Here is a 20762-nt window from a genome sequence, read left to right on the forward strand (position 1 = left end):
GACTGGGGGTGTGGCTCAGTGGTAGAGCCCCTGCCCAGAATCCCCCAGTGAGGGGCTAGGGGTGTGGCTCAGTGGTAGAGCCCCTGCCTAGAATCCCCCAGTGAGGGGCAGGGGTGTGACTCAGTGGTAGCATGTTCCCTAAGACATGTGCTTGTCATATGGTGAATCCATCCCCAGTGCCCACAGGGAATGGAAAGGGTTCGTTGCATCTTACAAGTTAGAATTCATTATCAAGGCAGGCCAGGGCTCAAGCAGGAACTGGAGCAGAGGCCATGGAGGAACACTGCTTACTGGCTTTCTCCTCATAGCTTGCTCAGCTCCTTCCCTTATACATCCCAGACAGCACCTGGCTAGGGATGGCACTGCCCACAGTGAACTGAACCCTTCCACATCAATTGGCACTCAAGACAATGTCCATTGGCCAGACTGATGGAGGTAACTCCTCAACTGAGCTAAGCTCCCTCTTCCAAGGGAACTCTGGTTCATGTAAGCAGACAAAACCCAATCAGCATACAGAAGCACGACGTCCACCCAGGCTTCTGGAAGGAGTCGCTGAGATCCTTAGACACTTGCAGCTGTATCTTGCTGGAAACACAGCCACAGCCAGTTAGGGAACACACACAAAGCCAAAAACCTGCACAGGCACCTAAGCCTAGCGGTTCAGACATATGGACACCTACTCACGTGAGGGCCAGAGGAAATGCAGGCACCCTCATCCTCCCGCAGACAGTTCTACATTACCACCCATGGGCAGTGTGAGGAACGGCTCTACAAGTTCTTCCTTGCGAACATCAGTATTGCAGAAATAAACACACAAAGGCACTTTCGCAGAGGTCTGGGGAGATGAGGCCTAGGTGATTTCTTGCTACTATGGCAGAGGACCTGAGTTCAGTTCTCAGCATCCATGTTGGTCAACTTACAACAACCTGTAAGCTCCAGGAAATCTGACGTCCTCTTCTGGCATCTTTGGGTATTGTACACACACACACACACACACACACACACACACACACACACCCCACACAGGCGCACTCTGATGGACATGGACATGGTGGACATTAGTTGTCTCTCTCTGGCTCCACAGATGCATAGCCAAGGCCACCATGTTTTACCTGCTCAGATCTCTGCCACTGTAGCCCTCTTCCCTGCCCGGAGGATAGAAGCTGCTGTCTTCAGACACAGGGCATGGACTGTGAGTGAACATGGGCACAGGAATGTGGCCTGAGCGCAGTGGGACCTCTCCTTGCCCTCCCATGCTTGAAGCCTCAACTTTTCCTGGTTGCCTCGGCCAGAGGCTTCTGCGGCCAGAAGTGTGGGCTGCAAGTCCAGTGCTGCACTCATTTGTCTGACTTACTGATGAATACTCATCAGCTCAAAGCTGAGAGGCTTTTAACCAGGCACAAAGGACAAATAGTGTGTGGTTTCGCTTACTTAAGACATCTAGAGGAGTCAGCAAAGCATAGGAACAGAAGGTGTATGTGTGTGTGTGTGTGTGTGTGTGTGTGTGTGTGTATGTGTGTGTGTCTGGGCTAGAGGAAAGGGGTAGTGAAGTAGAAGGATACAGAGTCTGGGGGGGCTAGTGGTTCTCCCCTCCATCAACTAGAGATAGAACCCAAGGTTTTAAGTATGCTCACCAAGAGATATACCACTGAGCCACACCCCCAGCTCCTCACTGGGGATTCTAGGCAGGGTCTCTACCACTGGGCCACACCCCCAGCCCCTCACTGGGGGATTCTAGGCAGGGGCTCTACCACTGAACCACACCCCCAGCCCCTCACTGGGGGATTCTAGGCAGGGGCTCTACCACTGAGCCACCCCCAGCTCCTCACTGGGGGATTCTAGGCAGGGGCTCTACCACTGGGCCACACCCCAGCCCCTCACTGGGGGATTCTAGGCAGGGGCTCTACCACTGAGCCACACCCCCAGCCCCTCACTGGGGGATTCTAGGCAGGGGCTCTACCACTGAGCCACCCCCAGCTCCTCACTGGGGGATTCTAGGCAGGGGCTCTACCACTGGGCCACACCCCAGCCCCTCACTGGGGGATTCTAGGCAGGGGCTCTACCACTGAGCCACACCCCCAGCCCCTCATTGGGGGATTCTAGGCAGGGGCTCTACCACTGAGCCACACCCCCAGCCCCTCACTGGGGGATTCTAGGCAGGGGCTCTACCACTGAGCCACACCCCCAGCCCCTCATTGGAGATTCTAGGTATGTCTCTACCTCAATTACAACCTGACTCCTCTGAGGTTGTTTTTGTTTGTGTTTTGAACAGGGTCTCACTACACAGCCCAGGCTGGCCTCCCACTCACAGAGATCCACCTGCATCTGCCTCTTGAGTGCTGGGATTAAAGGCATGCGCCACCACACCTGGCCTCTTCTCAGGGTTTCCGCATTACAGAAATAAAAATATCTTGCTTTCGTGTCGTCCATCAAATCCTCTACAAACTAGTGCGTACTTGTTTCCAGACATCGATACAGGCTGCCACATTGTGAGCTCACCCACGGCTCTGATGAAGCAGAGGAAGAAGATGAAGCTGTACAAGAGGAGGGTGTGAAACAGCAGCCTGGGGAGAGAGGGGGTCGTAGATTCTGTCAGTATCAAACTAAGGGAAAGCACATACATACGGGAGAAAAGTCACAAGGAAGGGGACAGCTGAGAGCAGCCTGTAGGTCAAGAGCTAGAAGTTTCCAGTGAGCTCTCACCAAGGACAGGGAGACTGTTCATGTGCAGAGTATACACGTGTGCAAAGTGAGTCTGTGAGAGGTGTGTGTGTGTGTGTGTGTGTGTGTGTGTGTGTGTGTGTGTGCAAGGTAGGCACACGTGCCCGTGTGAACTTCTGCTTGGGTACAACCCCTAATTCCCTCCCTTACCATTGCCTCAGGCCACCAGAATGCCTCTCTCCATGGTTGCAGCTCCCGCAACCTGTGCAGGGACCTGGAGGCAACCCAGAGGCACCAGAGCTCCCAGGCTACCTCCTGGCCTGCCAGACACACTGCAAAGTCAATCCACTGCCCAGGTCTAGGCACAGGGCCACTCAAATGTGCTCCCGGTCGGTCACCTTTGTGCTATCCTAAAGAGTCTCCCTGGCCCCATTGACAGGGAGGCCCCTCATCCCCTCTTGTTGCTATGGAGAACTGCTGAGGCCTGGCAGCCCCTGGGGACAGTAGGGACATCGGGCTGGACTTCCTGTCTCGGACTAAGGTTTCCTTCTGGAAAGCTAAGCCTTCTTTTCTGACCTCATGACCCCAAAGGCTGACTTTTCCTTTAGACCCCCTTATAGCTGAGCTGTGGGAAGACTGTGCCTCCCACATCCAGGATGGGTTTCCCCACTTCAGCTAATTTAATCAAGAAAATCCCTCACACGTTCCCCAGAGGCTGCCAGGCTCTTAGCAGATCTCAGATTCAGTGACGTTAACAAGGACTTAGAGACTGTGTGATAGTTGGGGAGACGGAGGACAAACGAAAGCATAGAGAATATGCCGGGGCAGGGGGTGCATTTTATGGAGAAGCAGCCAAGAGGAACAGAACAGCCGCCAAAGACATGCAGGTTTATAGGGGTTCGGGTTTTTTGTTGGTATCTTTGAGACAGGGCCTCACTATGTAACCCTGGCTGGCCTCCAACTCACAGAGACCTGCTTGCCTCTGCTTCCAGAGTGCTGGGATTAAAGGCGTGCGCCATCACCACCAACTCAGAGTAGGACATTCTAAGACAGAAGGAACTGTGCATGCAAAGGCCCGAGGCAGGTCGAATAGGACAGTTAATACTACATAGTGAGAGACTAGAGAGAGGCATCCCACTGATGCCACCACTGGGGTCCGGTGTGGCGATACATTGTGTACCCTAATAAAGCTTGCCCGAGGATCAGAGAAGCAGAACAAGCCACAGCCAACCTCACCTCGCCAGCTCCTCAGCCGATCCTGTTTCCTCAGACTGAAAGCCTCTGAGTCCTCACCCGAAAGGGTCTCCGCTGAACTGCTGCTTTAGCTCCGGTTTCCTCAGCCTTATATAACTTCCTCCGCCCTGCCAAAACTTCCTGGGATTAAAGGCACGTGTGCTTCCCAGTACTGGGATTAAAGGCGTGTGCCACCACTGCCTGGCTCTGTTTCCAGTGTGGCCTTGAACTCACAGAGATCCAGACAGATCTCTGTCTCCCTAGTGATAGGATTAAGGGTGTGTGCCCCCAATGTCTGGCCTCTATGTCTAATCTAGTGTCTGGCTCTGTCCTCTGATCCTCAGGCAAGCTTTATTGGGGTACACAATATATCACTACAGCCCAGCCTCTAAGAGCCTTTTCCCCAGGGTTCCAGAAGAGACGCTGCCAGCGGCAGGAATTAATCTGAGGGAATGAATCTAAGCACACCAAGCTCGGTAGTCCGTTCACTTTATTCTTCTGAGACAAAATTCTGTCCACACAGCTTCACTTCTGTCCTCCTGAGTTCCTCTCCATCCCTTCTCCTCCTGTCCTCTCACAGTTCTAAGCTCTTTCCGTCTCCTTCTTATCTCCATCTTCGTTCCTCCTCCTCTTCCTGTCCAGTCTAACTCCCGTGATCGGCAATACTCTGCCTCCTCCGCTTTCTGGTCGGGTAGGGCAAGTGTACTGGGTCGCTAGCAACCGGTGTCACAGCTAGTGATGCACCTGGCATGTAAAAAGCCCTTTTGTTCCGAGTAGCTGTTGGAGGGGAAGTGGGGGAGTGCCGTTTGGGCTTATAGGAGAAAGAAAGGTTTAAGCTTAAAACAAGACTCTGTACCTCATGCCGGCCTGGCCCTGGCGGTTGCCTCAGAATGGATATTTCCCTTATTTCAGGGGAGTGGCGGGTGGTCTGGAATGTTAGTTGTATCGGGAAAAACTGCCCAAAGGATGATCAAAACACAGTGCTCTAGGAATGGAAAAGCTGCAATAGCACACGAAAAATTCATAGCAGGAAACGGCTAATATTCAAAAGCCAATATCACCAAGACTCCTTAAGACTTGGCTTTATCCTCTGGAAGGTATTAGCTTTTGCCATAGTCAGCTGAATTCCTACTTCATACTTCTGTGGCCCGCAGCAGACGGAGTCATAGGAAACCTGTCTTTCTGCTCTGTTGTCCTCAACGAGTTGACGTCTCCTCACAAGGGCTACAGCCTCCAAACTGGGCTCTGATGCACCATACCCAAAACTGGAAGAAAGAGCCTTCGTTATTGCCTTCCCATTATCCCCCCACAGTTGTGCAGGCTTTCTCCTGAGCCTCCCTGGCCAGACTTGAGCCAGCCAGTACCTAGCAAGGTGGTGGAGTTATCCTACTCGACTTAGAATCAGCCAGGTCCATTCCCAGAAGATGGCTCAGTGGGTAAAGACACCTGTCTGATAAGCCTGAGGATCAGAATTCAATTCCTGGGACCCACATAACTCAAGCACTCCTATGGCCAGCTAGCCTGGAGCATGAAGCCCAGCAACAGAAAACAGACAGACCCTGCTTCTTTTTTTTTTTTTTTTTTTTTTTTTCGAGACAGGGTTTCTCTGTGTAGCTTTGTGCCTCTCCTGGAACTCACTTGGTAGCCCAGGCTGGCCTCAAACTCACAGAGATCCGCCTGGCTCTGCCTCCTGAGTGCTGGGATTAAAGGCGTGCGTCACCACCGCCCGGCTCAGACCCTGCTTCTTAAGGTGGAAGGTGAGAACTCACTCCTGAGAGTTGTCCCACACACAGGAGCCATGATCCGAGTGCGCTCATCCACACAGACACACATTCAATTTTAAATTTGTCTTTATTTTATTTTATTTTTTAAAGATTTATTTATTTTGTATACAGTGTTCTGCCTGCATGCCAGAAGAGGGCACCAGATCTCATTACAGATGGTTGTGAGCCACCATGTGGTTGCTGGGAATTGAACTCAGGACCTCTGTAAGAACAGCCAGTGCTTTTAACCACTGAGCCATCTCTCCAGCCCTTAAATTTGTCTTTATTTTATGTGTATGGCCATTTTGTCTGTATGCATCTGTTTGTACACCATGTGTGTGCAGTGCCCCTGGAGGTCAGAAGGGGGCGGCAGATCTCCCAGAACTGGAATTACAAAGGGTTGTTACGCACCGTGTGGTTGCTGGGAATTGAACCCTGGTCCTCTGGAAGAGCAGCTAGGGCTCTTAACTGCTGAGCCATCTCTCCAGCCTTCCCCTACTGCACACTAGCTTGTGTGTGCACGTGCATACACACACACACACACACACACACACACACACACACACACACACACGCAAAGACCAAGACTAGGGGTACTGGTAAGATGGCTCCATACAACCCATGGCTCCTGCTGCTGAGCCTGATGACCTGACTTTATTTCCTGAAACCTCCCGAAGCTAAGTCCTCTGACTTCCATACACACACAGACAGACAGACAGACAGACAGACAGACATAGATACATAGTCTTATGTATTGTATTAGGCCCCATACCTTATGAAAATAGCTTTCTATTTAAGAATATGTTTCCGTTTCTTAAATCTGATGTAACCTGCAAAACACGTGACCCCACTTACATGATGTACATCTTTGTCTTCCTCTTTCATTGTGTTTTGTAACAACCTCTAACAGCCAATTCTCTCGCCCCTGTAAGCACGCTTACAGCTGTTAACCTTTGACCTCTCCCCCACAAAAGGGACCTCAAAAGGCCAGGAGGGGCTGCTCTCCAATATCTCAAATTAGGCTGAGACAGCGGCCGACCAGTCCTGGGTGCACCTCTAAAATAAAGCTCACTTAAATTGAATAATTGTGGGACTGGTCTCTCTCGTGATTTTCAGGTTTAACAGATAGAGCAGGGCAGTGGTGGGGCAGGGCTTTAATCCCGGTACTGGGGAGGCAGAGGCAGGCGGAGTGTGTGAATTTGAGGTCCCTACAGAGGGGAGTTCCAGGGCAACCAGGTATATTACACAAAAAAAACCCTGTCTTGAAAACAATGAAACAGAAAACAATAGCTAGCCAGATGGATGGATGCTACAAAAATAAACGGGCAAACAAGTCCATTCTCTGGTCTTCCAGAAAGTCCCCACCTGTCTGTTAGCAGAAGTTTCTCTTAGAAATGGGATAAAGGGGGATAGATGAGCAGGAACCAGTTCAAAACCAGAGGCTTCCCCAGTGCTGAGATTAAATGTACGCCACCAGAACTGACTGGCTCTCCATCTTCTCTTTTCTTACTTTCCAGCACCTCATGGGAATCCTCCAAGTCTTCGGCTCCCACCCTCACCCCACCCCCGGTCCTCAGCTGTGAGGCGTGAGCCTCATGACCAGGCATGGATGTACTGACATTCACTCCGTCATCGTCGTCTCCATATGGAGAGGGGTTCACACAGCTTCCTTTTTCTGCCTTCCTTTGGTGAGGACTCATGCCATTTCCTTTTATCTTCCTCCCACGAGGAGAGATGTAGCTGTAAACGCCCTGATGACGTCTGTTCCTTTTCTGCATGTCACAAATAATTTCCAATAAATCTTAAAAGCTTGGATGACATACCCCTCCCATGCATTGAAAGAAAATTCTAGCTGGGTGTGGCGGAGAGTGTCTATCATTCTGGGAGGTGGAGGCAGGAGGATCAGGAGGGAGAGAAGAAAAAAAAAAAAAAAAGGAGACGGAGGGCGGGGGCGGGGCGGGGGGAGAGAAGGGAGACAGAACAGAAGGGAGGGAGATGAGGAAGCCCTAAAATGTACAGAAGAGGGCTGGAGAGATGGCTTAGTGGTTACAAGTGCTTGCTGCTCTCCAGAGGACCCAGGTTCAATTCTCAGCACCCACAGAGGGCAGTTTACAACCACCTGTAACTCGGCCCTCATCAGAGGATATGATGCTCTCTTTTGGCCTCCTCTGGCATTGCACAGAGGCTGTGTTCAGCTGGTGCCTCCTCACCGCTGGACTGTGCTAGCCAGCTTTGGGTCGTATAGCAGGGGCTATCCCTTCCTGACATTAGTCCAGGGAGGCAGCCTGACCTCTTCCACAGCAGGTCAGGGTGCCAAGAAGAATACAGAGCCAGTGCCGCTCACAGGCTAGAACTGAAGTCCCAGAATCCTACTGATGACAGCAAGTCCCAAGGACAGCTCAAAACTCAAGAGAAGGCCCCTCTGTGTCTCCTGTGAAGCACGGCATTGCCCACAGGGCGGAAGGGAGTCACGCGTGGTAACGGACTACGGAAGGGCAGGCACCCTGCAGCTCTCCAACCCCGTCCCCTTCCCCTTGATTGCCTGTCTCACTACTTGGCTTCATTTTAACTATTTTCATCATCTCTACCTTTCAAGAATATAAGCTCCACAAAAACAAGGACTAACCTGGGCTACACAGTGAGTTTCAGGACAGCCTGAGATATAGGCTTCTTCACTACTGTGTCTTTGTGTTCCTGACACCTATACGGCAGTCAGGGTTTCAATAAATGAATGAATGAATGAATGAATGAATGAATGAGTGAAACCCTGGAGGCTGATTTCATGTACACACACACACACACACACACACACACACACACACCCCTGTAATTCCAGCCCCCAGGAGGTGCTGGCAGGAGGGTCAGAGTTCAAGGTCATCTTTCGCTACCTGGCTCAAAGTCAGCCTGGACTAAAAGAGATCCTGTCAAAAAAGAAAGAGAGGAAGAAGGAAAGGAGGAGGTGGGACTCCAAAGGGAAAAAAAAGACTGAAAAGATGTTCTACAGCGTGAACACCCAGGACAGGTACAGCCTGGCAGGGCTGGATGGCTGGGGACGGAGAGACTGTGGCTCACATTGTACAAACGTGCTCAGGGAAGAGCTTTAGGATTTGTTGTTGTTGTTGGCTCTTGTTTTATCATACGTGTGTGTGTGTGTGTGTGTGTGCGTGTGAACAGGGCCTCTTATTTCCCAGGCTGGCCCCCCACTCACTATTCGGCCTTGAACATCTGCCTCCCTTCACTTCTCAAGCGCTGGGATTACAGGTCTGTGACTGTTTTAAAGAATTATTATTATTATTGTGTGTGTGTGTGTGTGTGTGTGTGTGTGTGTGTGTGTGTGTGTGTGTGTGTAGGTCGGGAGGACCACTTCTGTGGAGTGTGGGTTCTCTCCTAGGGGTCCAACTCAGGCCTCCATGCTTGCTTGGCCAGTGCCTTTGTCTGCTGAGCCACCTCACCCTCTCGTTATTCCTCCTGTTTTGGTTTGAGAAGATGCCTCACTGTGTAGCCCGGGCTGGCCTCGAGCTCAGAGACGTCCACCGGCCTCCGCCTCCTGAGTGCTGGGATTAAAGGCGAGGGCCTCCACTCCCGGCCAGAGGCCATTGGTTTTTGATACAGGGCTCACTGTGTAGCCCAGGCTGGCCTTGTATTCTCAATCCTACCATCTCTGCCTCCCGCGTGCTGGCATAACGGGCGTGCGCCACCCTCTATTTTTACACACACAGGACTGATGTGTGATAAGGATCTGTGTTCTCTAAATAAGTTCCCGAGAGCTCTTTCAGCTGTCCTGGAATACACATTTGAAGTGATAAGGAAATGTCATGTTGTGGTTTTATTGGCAGCATTATTTTTTTTTCTTTGTCAGCGGGATCAAAAAAGGACGTATCCGGCAACCACAGGCGTCTTAGGTTTGATTGTGTGTGGAAGGATGGGATGAATAAATATGTCACTCTCCTCTGTCTCTATCGTCCCTACTGAACTCAGTTCCTCCTCCTCCCCGCCTCCTCCCCAGCCTCTCTTCCCCTCTCCCTTCCTTCTCTCTTTCTGGTGCTGATAATGGAACCCAAGGCCTCCTGCATGCTAATCACACACTCTAAGGCCAAGCTCTGAAAAAATACTAAATTAAGTGGAAATAGTTTAAATGTGGGCTGGGGAGATGGCCAAGTAAGAGTCCTTGCTATTCAAGCATGAGGATCTGAGTTCAAATCTCAACACCCATGTATGAACTGGGCGTGGCTACTTGAGATTGACCAGTGGGTTAGAGTGGCCGGCTAGTCGCCCTAGGGATCCTCCTGCCTCCATCTCCCAAGCGCTTGGATGACAGGTGTGAGCATCAGGCTGATCTTGTTTGCATGTTTTTTCTACAAAATTACAATCTCTGTGTGTGTGCGTGTGCATGTGTGTGTACGTGTTGCCAAGGTGCACATAGGGAAGCCAGAGGACAGGTTGTGGGAATTGGGTTTCTCTGTCTACCTTGTGGGACCAAATCCAGGTTATCTGCCTTGTCAGCAAACACCCTTATCCAATGAGCCGTCTTTTTTCTCCGAGACAGGGTTTCTCTGCATAGCCCTGGCTGTGATGGATCTCGCTCTGTAGACCAGGCTGGCCTCGAACTCACAGAGATCCGCCTGGCTCTGCCTCCCGAGTGCTGGGATTAAAGGCGTGCACCACCACCGCCCGGCACCACGAATCCATCTTGACAGTCCCTTTTCACGTGTGCGTGTGTGTGTGTGTGTGTGTGTGTGTGTGTGTGTGTGTGTGTCCACGTATGTGTTTTCTAGTGCTTGATTTCAAGCCCTCACACTTGCTAGGCCAGTGCCTACCACTGACATAAGTCCCCCAACTCCTGTTTAGCTTTTAAAAATTTGTTTTTTACGAGATTCTTAAAATGAGTTTTGTTTGCTGGCCAGTGGTGGCGCACGCCTTTAATCCCAGCACTCGGGAGACAGAGCCAGGTGGATCTCTGTGAGGTCGAGGCCAGCCTGGGCTACAGAACAAGTTCTAGGACAGGCTCCAAACCTACACAGAGAAACCCTGTCTGGAAAAAAACAAACAAACAAAAAACAAACAAAACACCAACCAAACAAAAAAGACTTTTGTTTGTATTTTTATTATTTTATGTGTATGGGTGTTTTGCCTGCATGCATGCATGCATGTGCTCCATGTATTTGTGTGGTTTTCATGGAGGTCAGGAGTGTGTCAGAGCCACTGGACTGGAGATTCAAACATTAGGGAGTTGCCATGAGGATGCTGGGAACCGAACCCAAGTCCTCTGCCAGAGCAGCCAGTGCTCCTAACCTCGGAGCCGTCTCTCCAGCCACACGGTTTGTGCGTCTTCAGATCTGTGGGACGATTCTGTGTTTGCCGGTCTTTCAGAATCCCTCCTTCCCCTCATGGGCCTTACACGTGTCTGTGAGTTTGGGGAAGGAGTCTTGGGGACACGCCACAGTCTGCTCAGTGTCGGGGAACGTCTGAGACTATTTTTGACTGCGTCTCTGCAGCCTGCCAGTCAGCAGGATCCCACGGAGCAGGCAGCTGCTGCCCGGGGGTTTGGAAATGCTGGACATAGTGGGCGGCAGCCACTCCTGCCCTAGCTCCAGCCAACCTGTCCCCTCTGGGGCCTCTGTCCTCACCCCTGCAGGCTCCTCAGATGGCCAGAATGAACCTTTGAGTTTTTAGGAGCCTGAGGTGCATCCTAGAAAACGCACAGGAGGAGGAAGGCCCTTGGAGCCCGGCTGGGAAAATGCTTTGAGACCATGGACTGGAGGGTAGAGAGAACTGCAGCTTGAGAACAATGGGTTCTGAGGGCAGCTGGAGTCCTGAGACCCTCACCTGTGGGTGTCTTGGCCCCACCTACTTTTTTGTGGTATCTGGAACTGAACCTAGGGGTTTACATGTGTTGGGCAAGTACTCTACCACTGAGCCCTCTCTTTAATCTTGATTATAATTAATTTTTGATATTTTTTTTTCCCTTTGAGGATATGGTCTCATGCTAGCCCGGCTTGACCTGGATTTTACCCTGTAATCTGTGGTGATATATTGTGTGTCCTAATAAGCTTGCCTGAGGATCAGAGGACAGAGCCAGACACTAGTTCTAACCTCTCCAAAGTCCTCAGCCTAAAGAGAGTGAGTTCCTGTTTCCTCATGCCTTATATGCCTTTCTCGCCCAGACATCACTTCCTGGGATTATAGGCGTGTGCTTCCCAGTACTGGGATTAAAGGCGTGTGCCGCCGCTGCCTGGCTCTGTTTCCAGTGTGGCCTTGAACTCACAGAGATCCAGACTCTGCTTCCCGAGTGATAGGATTAAGGGTGTGTGCCACCACTGTCTGGCCTCTGTGTCTAATCTAGAGGCTGACTCTGTCCTCTGATCTCCAGGCAAGTTTATTAGGGTACACCACATATCACCACAGTAGCCAAGGCTTGCTTTGGGATTCATGGCTACCCTCTTACCTTCGCCTACCGAGTGCTGGAACCACAGGCGTGAGGCATCACGGCTGCGTGCGTCACGGCTGCTTCACTTTCTATTTTGAGACAGGTGTCAGTTGCCTGGGCTGACCTTGAATTCACTCAATAGACCTTTCCCTCCCCTCCCCTCTCCTCTTTGCTGGGGACGGAACCCCAGGCTTGTGCACCATGGCAGACAAATGCCTGGCCACCCAGTCTCCCTCCTTCCCCGTCTTTCAGCATCACATGATTCACAGGCCTCTAGCTCCAAGCCTGTCTGTTCTCTGTGCCCAGCGCTTCTGATCTCCCACAGTCCATTCCATTTCACCTGCTCTTTCTGGGAACCCTCGACCCCCCTCCGCCCCCTTCCCCCTGAAGCGGTCCTTGCCTCAGCCCATCTGCTGGCTCACGCCTCTCTGCTTTCTCTTAGCTTGTTTGGAGGCAAAGTCTCACAGGGTCCAGGCTGGCCTCAAACTTGCTAAGTGACCAAGGATGCCTTTGAGTTCCCGATCCCCCTGCCTCCTCCTCTCAAGTGCTGGGGTCACAGGCATGCGCTACCACAAACAACTCGTGTCTGCTTTCATTTCCCTCTTTGTAACCTGGATGCGGCTTCCTGGGGTAACAAGGAGACAGAGGAGACCATGAGAAAGGCATGGTAGACGCGAGGTCCCTGAGCTAAGACTGACGGGTGGGGGGTAGGAGGAAGGCAAGGTTCAGTGCCCTGTCTGGTGGCCTCCATCCAGAGCCGCCCGTGGTCTGCCGGTGGTACAGCTAGAAGCGGGTCCCAGGCTTTGTTTACGGTGTGTGTGTAAGCTAGCTGAAGCACAGCCTCATGCATCATCCACCTGCCTCCTTTCAGACCAGGACCACTCATGGGTCTTTGGCACACTAATTAGGTGAGATTTGCTGGCCAGCAAACCCCAGCGATTCTCTGTCTTCGTTGTCTCCAGTGTTAGGGTTACCAGTGCCCCCCCCCCCACGCCCGGTATTGTGTACACGGGTTCTGAGGATTGAACTCGGGTCCTTGTGCTTGCAAGGTTATCACTTTACAGGCTGAGCTGTTCTCCCTCTGCTTCCACCTTCCCATTGCCCAGTGTGTGTGTGTGTGTGTGTGGGGGTATGTGTGAGTGTGTGTGTGGTGTGTGTGTGGGGGGGTGTGGGGGTGTATATATGTGTGGGGTGTATGAGGTGTATGTGTGGTGTGTGTGTGTATGTGTGGTGTGTGTGTGTGGGGTGTTTATGTGGTGGAGGTGTGGGGGGGTATGTGTGGGTGTATGTGCGGTATGGGGGTGTTGTGTATATGTGTGAGGTGTGTGGTGTGTGTAGGGGGGTGTATGTGTGGTGTGTGTGTGTGGGGGATGTATGTAGGGTGTGTGTGGGGGGGTGTGCATATGTGTGGGGTGTGTGTGTGCGTGTGTGGTATGTGTGTGGTGTGTGTGTGGGGGTGTATATGTGTGGAGTGTGTGGGGGGGTGTGTATGTGTGGGGTGTGTGTGTGTATGATGTGTGTGGTGTGTGTGTGTGTGTGGTGTGTGTGGTGCGTATGTGTGTGGTGTGTATGTGTGTGGTGTGTGGGGGGGGTGTGGGGGGGTGTATATGTGTGGAGTGTGTGTGAGGGGTATGTATGTGTGGGGATATATGTGGGGTGTGTGTATGTGGAGTGTGTATATGTGTGGGGTGTGTATGTGTGGTGTGTGTGTATGTGGTATGTGTGTGTGGTGTGCATATGTGTGGTGTGTGTGTGTGGTGTGTGTATATGTGTGGAGTGTGGGGTGTGTGTGTGGTGTGTGTGTATGTGGTGTGTGTGTGTGGTGTGTATATGTGTGGTGTGTGTGTATATGTGTGGGGTGTGTGGGGTGTGTGTGCGTGTTTTGAGACAAGGTCTCAAGTAGCCCAGATTGGGCTCCAACTCACTATGTAGGGAGGCTGCCCTGAACATGGGATCTGTTGCCCCAGCGCTGGGATCGCAGGCATGAGCCACCATGGAAGGCAGGCCCTTCCCTGTCATTGCCCACTTCCTCCTGTCCCAGCCAGTGCTAGCCAAGCTAATACCCACCCCCACCCCAGTCCACACATGACCCGAAAGGTGCACACATTGAGTGATGACAGGCTGGCGAGCAGCCTGCTGAAGAGTTCCCTGGAGTGGTGAGCAAGGCCAGAGCCTCAGATGTCCATGCTATTCATTTAGGACTTTGTCCTGGGGGTGATGGAGACCACAGAGAGTCTCTCTTTTTGATTGGGGGTGCTTGTTTTATATATATATATATATATATAATATATATTATATTATATTATATTATATTATATTATATTATATTATATTATATTATATTATATATATATTCATTTATTATAGGGTTTCATGAATCCCAGGCTGGCCTCAAAACTTGCTATGTGGCCAAGGATGGCCTTGACCTTTGACCCTTCTGCTTCCAACTCCCGAGTGCTGCTTTACTGGCCATGTGCCACATGCTGGGTGTACCTGGTGCTAAGGATGAAACCCAGGGTTTCATCATGTTAACCTAACCCTCTGTCCACTGTGCCACATCCTCATCCCACAGGGGGCCCTGAATAAGTAAGTGTGTTAGAAAAGATCCCTCTGGAGGGCCGGAGGTGGCCCCATACGGTGGCTCTAGGGGCATCTGGGGCGGGAGCCCCCGCTCCCTGGGGTCCCGCCTGCTGATGTCATCGTCTCATTATTGCATGGCGCCCAGCTGACCAATGGACTGAGGCTCACTGTTACAATGGGCCCTAGCAACAGGTTGTGAGCTTGGGCTGTGAGGAGACCCCACCAGCGGGGAGAGCGTGAGGGGAAAGGGAGAGCCTGCGGGTCAGGTGAGTCCCTGAGGGGCCGGGCTCTCCAGCTGGGCCCTGCGGGTCAGTGCACAGGAACCCGGGTTTCCAAAAGTCCCCACCTGAACCCTATCACCACTGCTCTGCCTTTGGCTTCTGGGACCTGTCCCAGGTCGCACTGAGGTAGGTTATGGAGGGGGCCTGGGAAGGGGTGGATAAAGCCGAGGAAGGAGGGCCAGCCGGGGGGGGGGGGGGGGGGGGGGGGGGAGGGTCAGCAGGAGGAGGTGGGGGACGCAGGAGGGCCAAAGGGAAGGAGGATGTGGCAGAGGGGGAGGGGGTAAAGGAGCCCACGGATCTGGACTAGAGTCCTGACTGCGCCTCGGAGCCTACGGCGATATCTCAGATATCCCTTGGGTTATCTGAGTCCAGGCGTCTCTCCCCGTCAGACCAAGTGGGCTCCTGATTGCAAGGGTGTCAAGAGATTTCACTATTTATTTGGAGGGTTTTGTGTGTGTGTGTGTGTGTGTGTGTGTGTAGAGGGGGATTGCTTTTTTTTTTTTGTTTGAGGCAGGACCTCAGTCTGTAGCCCAGGCTTGCCTTGAAATCATGGTCATTTCCCTGACTTGGCCTCCTAGGTTAAGTGTTAGGATGACAGGCGTGTGCCACCACATCGGGGTGAGTGACTGGATTTCCGAGGTCGTGGGCCACATGGTTCATGAGTGAGAAGAGGGAACGCTGGAACGTCAGGGTGACAGTGAGGCCGTGTGGGGAGACACGGTCAGCAGGCATCAGGAGAGCTGAGGAGACAGGAGAGCGGGCCTGGCAAGGGTGCCGTGGCCAGGGTGGGGGAGGGGGTGAAGGGGAGCTTGCAGGCTGAATGAGGAGCGTCTTCACTGTTGACTGGGCGTGGCATAGGAACAGAGGTAGGATTAAGAGGCCTTTCAGGGTGGCTCAGAGCAGGCACTCAGGGCTCAGGAGGACAGAGGCCCAAAGTCACAAGCCTAGCCAGGCCTGGGGGGCAGGTGGAATTCTCGCAATCCCAGTGCTTGGGAGTAAGGTGAGAGAGCTGCTGTGAGTTAGAGGCTAGCCTGGGCTACACAGCCAGACCTTGTCTTTAAAAAAGGAAGTCCACAGATATTAATCACAACACTGCCCGGCATTGTTTCATTGACCTCGTAGCTCACTGGAGTCTCCCGCTCTCGGGAGACATTCTGTTGTGAGGATGGTCACAGCCACCTCTCACAGACCCGAGTGAGGCAGTCCTGGGCCAGTATGTGGCAGAGGTGACCCTGTTACCTCACACTGGCTCCTGGTGACCACAGCGCTTGAGAGGTAGTGGCTCTCCAGCTTGGCCAGAGCCACAGTCCAGGTCCTGCTACCCAGTGTGGGAGGCCTGGCCTCAGTGAGACTGGACAGCTCTGGCTCGAATATTTGAAAGCATCAGCTAGGCATCGTAGCTCACGCCTGTAATGCCAGCACTCAGGAGAATCACTGTGATTCCAGGACAGCCTGGGCTACCCAGTGAGTTGTGGGCCAGCCTGAGTTACGTAGTGAGACCCTGTCTCAACCCAGATACTGTAAGGCATCCTCAGGTTTTGGTCTCAGCAGGCCATCCAGCCTCACTCTGGGCACAGGGAACATATCCCTCACAAAGTGTGTCCTTCCTAGGTTACTCAGAGACCCCTGACAGTGTCTCGGTAGGCTGTTTGATGATTCTGCCCATTAACTATAGAGGCAAACAGGCACAGAGTGATGTCGATTTTATCCCAGGTCACACAGCAAGTCAGTGGCCCAGGTGGAAAGTGAACCTGGGCCTTTGACATGTCAGAGTCCTTTAACTCTTGCCAAATGGATCTGGGGTCTTGTTTTGAGGCAGGGTTACATGTAGCCCTGGCTAGCCTTGAACTCTCCCTATGTAGATGAGGATGCCCTTCAAATTGATCCTCCTACCTCCAGTTCCCAAGTGCTGGGAATACAGGTGTGAGTGACCACACTTGGCTTGTTATTATGGTTGTTTTTGAGACAGAGTCTCACTATGAAGCCTTGGCTGGCCTGGAAAACTCTTATGTAGATCAGGCTGGCCTCGAACTCGTATAGATCTGTCTGCCCCAGCCTCCCAGTATTAGAACTAAAAGTGTTTGTCACCACATCTGGGCATTGTTGTTTTGAGACAGACTGTGTATCCCAAGCTATCCTGGAACTCATGGTGATCCTCCTGCCTCAAGCTCTATAGTGCTGGATTACAGGTGAGAGCCAGGGCACCCCAGCTCTTGAGGAAGGGAGAGCTGGTGGTAGTCTAAAGAATCTCCTTTCACCTCCTCCACATCTGTCCGAGCGCTTGACGTATGAACGTCTCCCGTCTCCCCTGCAGACGCTGAGGAGTCACACATCCCGTCACTGTCCCCCATCTTCCTGTCCAGCTCTGAACCATGGCAACTTCCAGGTTGCCCTCCGTGCCTGAGGAGGAGACCACCATCCTCATGGCCAAGGAAGAGCTGGAGGCCCTGCGCTCGGCCTTTGAGTCTGGCGACATCCCTCAGGCCGCCTCTCGCCTCCGGGAGCTGCTGGCCAACACGGAGAGCACCCGGCTGGAGGTGGGCGTCACGGGCGAGTCCGGAGCCGGCAAGTCCTCCCTCATCAATGCCCTGCGTGGCCTGGGGGCCGAGGATCCCGGCGCAGCTCTCACCGGGGTCGTGGAGACCACCATGCAGCCTTCGCCTTACCCGCACCCACAGTTTCCCGACGTGACCCTGTGGGACCTGCCGGGGGCCGGTTCTCCAGGCTGCTCAGCAGACAAGTACCTGAAGCAGGTGGACTTCGGCCGCTATGACTTCTTCCTGCTCGTCTCCCCCCGCCGCTGCGGCGCCGTGGAGACCCGCCTGGCTGCGGAGATCCTGCGCCAGGGCAAGAAGTTCTACTTCGTGCGCACCAAGGTGGACGAGGATCTGGCGGCCACCCGCAACCAGCGACCCTCGGGCTTCAGCGAGGCCGTGGTCCTCCAGGAGATCCGGGATCACTGCGCGGAGCGGCTGCGGGCAGCCGGTCTGAATGACCCCCGCATCTTCCTGGTGTCCAACCTGTCGCCAGCCCGCTATGACTTCCCGATGCTCGTGTCCACCTGGGAGCACGACCTGCCCGCCCACCGTCGCCACGCCGGCCTGCTGTCCCTGCCTGACATCTCGCTGGAGGCTCTGCAAAAGAAGAAGGACATGCTCCAAGAGCAGGTGCTCAAGACTGCCTTGGTGTCCGGGGTCATCCAGGCCCTGCCTGTCCCCGGACTAGCAGCCGCCTACGATGACGCCCTGCTCATCCGTTCTCTGCGCGGCTACCACCGCAGCTTCGGCCTAGACGACGACTCGCTGGCCAAGCTGGCCGAGCAGGTGGGCAAGCAGGCAGGGGACCTGCGCTCTGTCATCCGCTCCCCTCTGGCCAACGAGGTCTCCCCAGAGACTGTCCTGCGACTCTACTCGCAGTCCTCGGACGGCGCCATGCGGGTGGCCCGTGCCTTCGAGAGGGGCATCCCTGTGTTCGGCACGCTGGTGGCTGGGGGCATCAGCTTCGGCACGGTCTACACCATGCTCCAGGGCTGTCTCAATGAGATGGCTGAGGACGCCCAACGCGTCCGCATCAAGGCCCTGGAGGAAGATGAGTCCCAGGCCGCCGAGGTGAGCTTGGAGGCGGCTGGTGACATCGGTGTGGAGAAGCGGGTCGCCGCCGGGGAGGGAACCAGCGAGGAAGCCCCGCTGTCCACCCGCAGGAAGATCGGCCTCCTCCTCAAGTACGTTCTTGACAGCTGGAAGAGGCGTGATTTGCCAGAAGACAAGTAAAGGCGCAGCCCCTCCCCCGCCCCCGCCCCGCCCCGCCCCGCCCCGCCCGCCTCACCTGCGAGCCAAGCCCTTAAAAACCATCATCAACCAAACAGGGCTACTGTGATCAACGGGAGGGAGAGCTGCAGTTGTTGGGCATGAGGTGGATGGGTGACAAGAGTCTGTAGGGTGGGTGGGGAGCGAGTTATGGGGGGCCACACAGGCCTGGATCGAGGGGTAAATACTGAATGTGGTAACACTACCCTGAGGACAGGGAGGCTGAGGGGTGGAGGGGTGCCCAGGGCTCCTCAGTAGTGTCTAGCCCTGCTGCACCCCATGAGGCCAAGGCGGGAGCTGTCAATTGCCTGGGAGTCTGTGTGTGTGTGTGTGTGTGTGTGTGTGTGTGTAAGGAGAGAGAGAGAGAGAGAGAGAGAGAGAGAGAGAGAGAGAGAGAGAGTCAGAGACAGACAGAGACACAAAGCACAGAGAGACAGAGAGACACAGAGAGAGTCAGAGACAGAGACAGACAGAGACATAGAGAGACAGAGACAGACAGAGACATAAAGAGACAGAGACAGAGAGTCAGAGACAGAGACAGAGACAGACACAGAGAGAGTCAGAGACAGAGACAGAGAGACACACAGAGACACAGAGAGACAGAGAGAGGACCTCCTGAGGTACTCTGCATTATAATTTGATGTTGGGCATGGAACTGGGGCCTTGTTCTAAGCTTTGTCCACTCCTGAGCTGCACACCCACTCCTTGTACTAAACTTTCATTCTCTTGTTCCATTCTGATAGCCCCAGAATCATATCCCAAAGGCTACTTCTAAGAGTTAATAGGCACCTGGGAACTGACACAGAGATGGGGGGGGCAGGGCATCTCAGGCCTGCCCTGATAGCAGGGAACAGTGGTGGGCAAGGGTAGTAAGGAAAAGGAGGCCAGAAAACCTGAGGCTTTCGTATGTGTGGGCCATGCAATGCTCAGGGAGAGTGTGAGGAGGAAGGCGGAGGGACCCCTCAGTAGCCTAGACTGAGCCTTTTAGGCTTCAGCTGTCTGGGGTATCTGTGAGTGGGAGGGTTACTGGTTTTTCCCAGTGGGCTAAGTCTAGAGCTTCATGCTAGACAAGTTCTCTACTCACTGCCCCAGCCCCTCACTGGGGGATTCTAGGCAGGGGCTCTACCACTGAGCCACACCCCCAGCCCCTCACTGGGGAATTCAGGGCAAATGCTCTACAGCTGACCTACATCCCCATCTAGAACCCCATAAGTCTCCATGATTTTGAGGTAGTGGATCTGCACAAAATACCTAAGCAAACCAACTTGAAGATTTAAGAGGATTCCTTTTGGCTCTCAGCCCATGGTGCTTGGCTTCATAGCTGTAGGACCTGTGGCGAGACAGCACCTCTTGGCTCCAGCAGTACATGGCAGGTGAGGCTGCTTACCTCATGGTACCCAGGAAACAGACACACACCAACCACAGGTGCATGCACGGACAGACAGACAGACAGACAGACAGACAGACACACACACACACACACACACACACACACACACGTGCTCGCACACACACCACAGAGGAAGAGGCCAGGAATAAGATAACAAATCACACCACCACCACCACCCCGCCAGCTACCCACTTCCTTCAAGCAGGCTCTGTGAGCTATGGTTCCCACTCCCACCCCTACAACCATATTATGAATCCATTAACAGAGCAATCCACTGATGCCTTCAGCCCCTTCGTGACCCAGCCACATCCTAAAAGCTTCTCTCTAGAGACAAGGCCTTGCGTAGCCCGTTGATGTTGAACTACATCTTGAAGAATCCTGCATTTCCGATTCCTTCGGCCTCCACCTCCTGAGTGATGAGATTACAGGTGTGCGCCACCACAACTGGTTAATGGGTGCTGGGGATGGAGCCGGGGCTTCCTGAATGCTGGGTGAGCATCCTACCAGCTGAGCCGCACCCCAGCCCCCCACCTCTGAACACTGCGCCGAGGACCCATGCCTTTAATACAGAGGTCTTTTTGGTGGTGCATAAGACCCAAGCCATAGCAGCATGGTTGAGCG

General features: G+C 53.3%; 1 protein-coding gene across 5 annotated transcripts; it reads left to right on the plus strand.

Annotated features, from left to right (window-relative positions):
• The first annotated feature begins 14810 nt into the window (after positions 1-14810).
• Positions 14811-18755, plus strand: Irgc (immunity related GTPase cinema). 5 transcript variants are annotated; one of them, XM_059280302.1, is made up of 2 exons: positions 14811-14930; positions 17260-18755. In XM_059280302.1, exon 2 carries the CDS (start codon positions 17318-17320, stop codon positions 18713-18715), a length of 1398 nt encoding a protein of 465 aa, XP_059136285.1. In that variant the 5' UTR covers positions 14811-14930; positions 17260-17317; the 3' UTR covers positions 18716-18755. The 5 variants fall into 5 exon arrangements, with proteins under 5 accessions (XP_059136285.1, XP_059136293.1, XP_059136276.1 ...); XM_059280310.1 differs by having other exon boundaries at positions 14840-14930; positions 17309-18755; XM_059280293.1 differs by having other exon boundaries at positions 14842-15071; positions 17309-18755.
• The last annotated feature ends 2007 nt before the right edge of the window (positions 18756-20762 follow it).

This window comes from Peromyscus eremicus, chromosome 1 (assembly GCF_949786415.1).
Source record: "Peromyscus eremicus chromosome 1, PerEre_H2_v1, whole genome shotgun sequence".
In the NCBI taxonomy this organism is placed as follows: domain Eukaryota; kingdom Metazoa; phylum Chordata; class Mammalia; order Rodentia; family Cricetidae; genus Peromyscus; species Peromyscus eremicus.

Coding starts and splice junctions, on each gene's coding strand:
- Irgc (XM_059280302.1), top strand. CDS start 17,318: ATGGCAACTTCCAGGTTGCCCTCCGTGCCTGAGGAGGAGACCACCATC.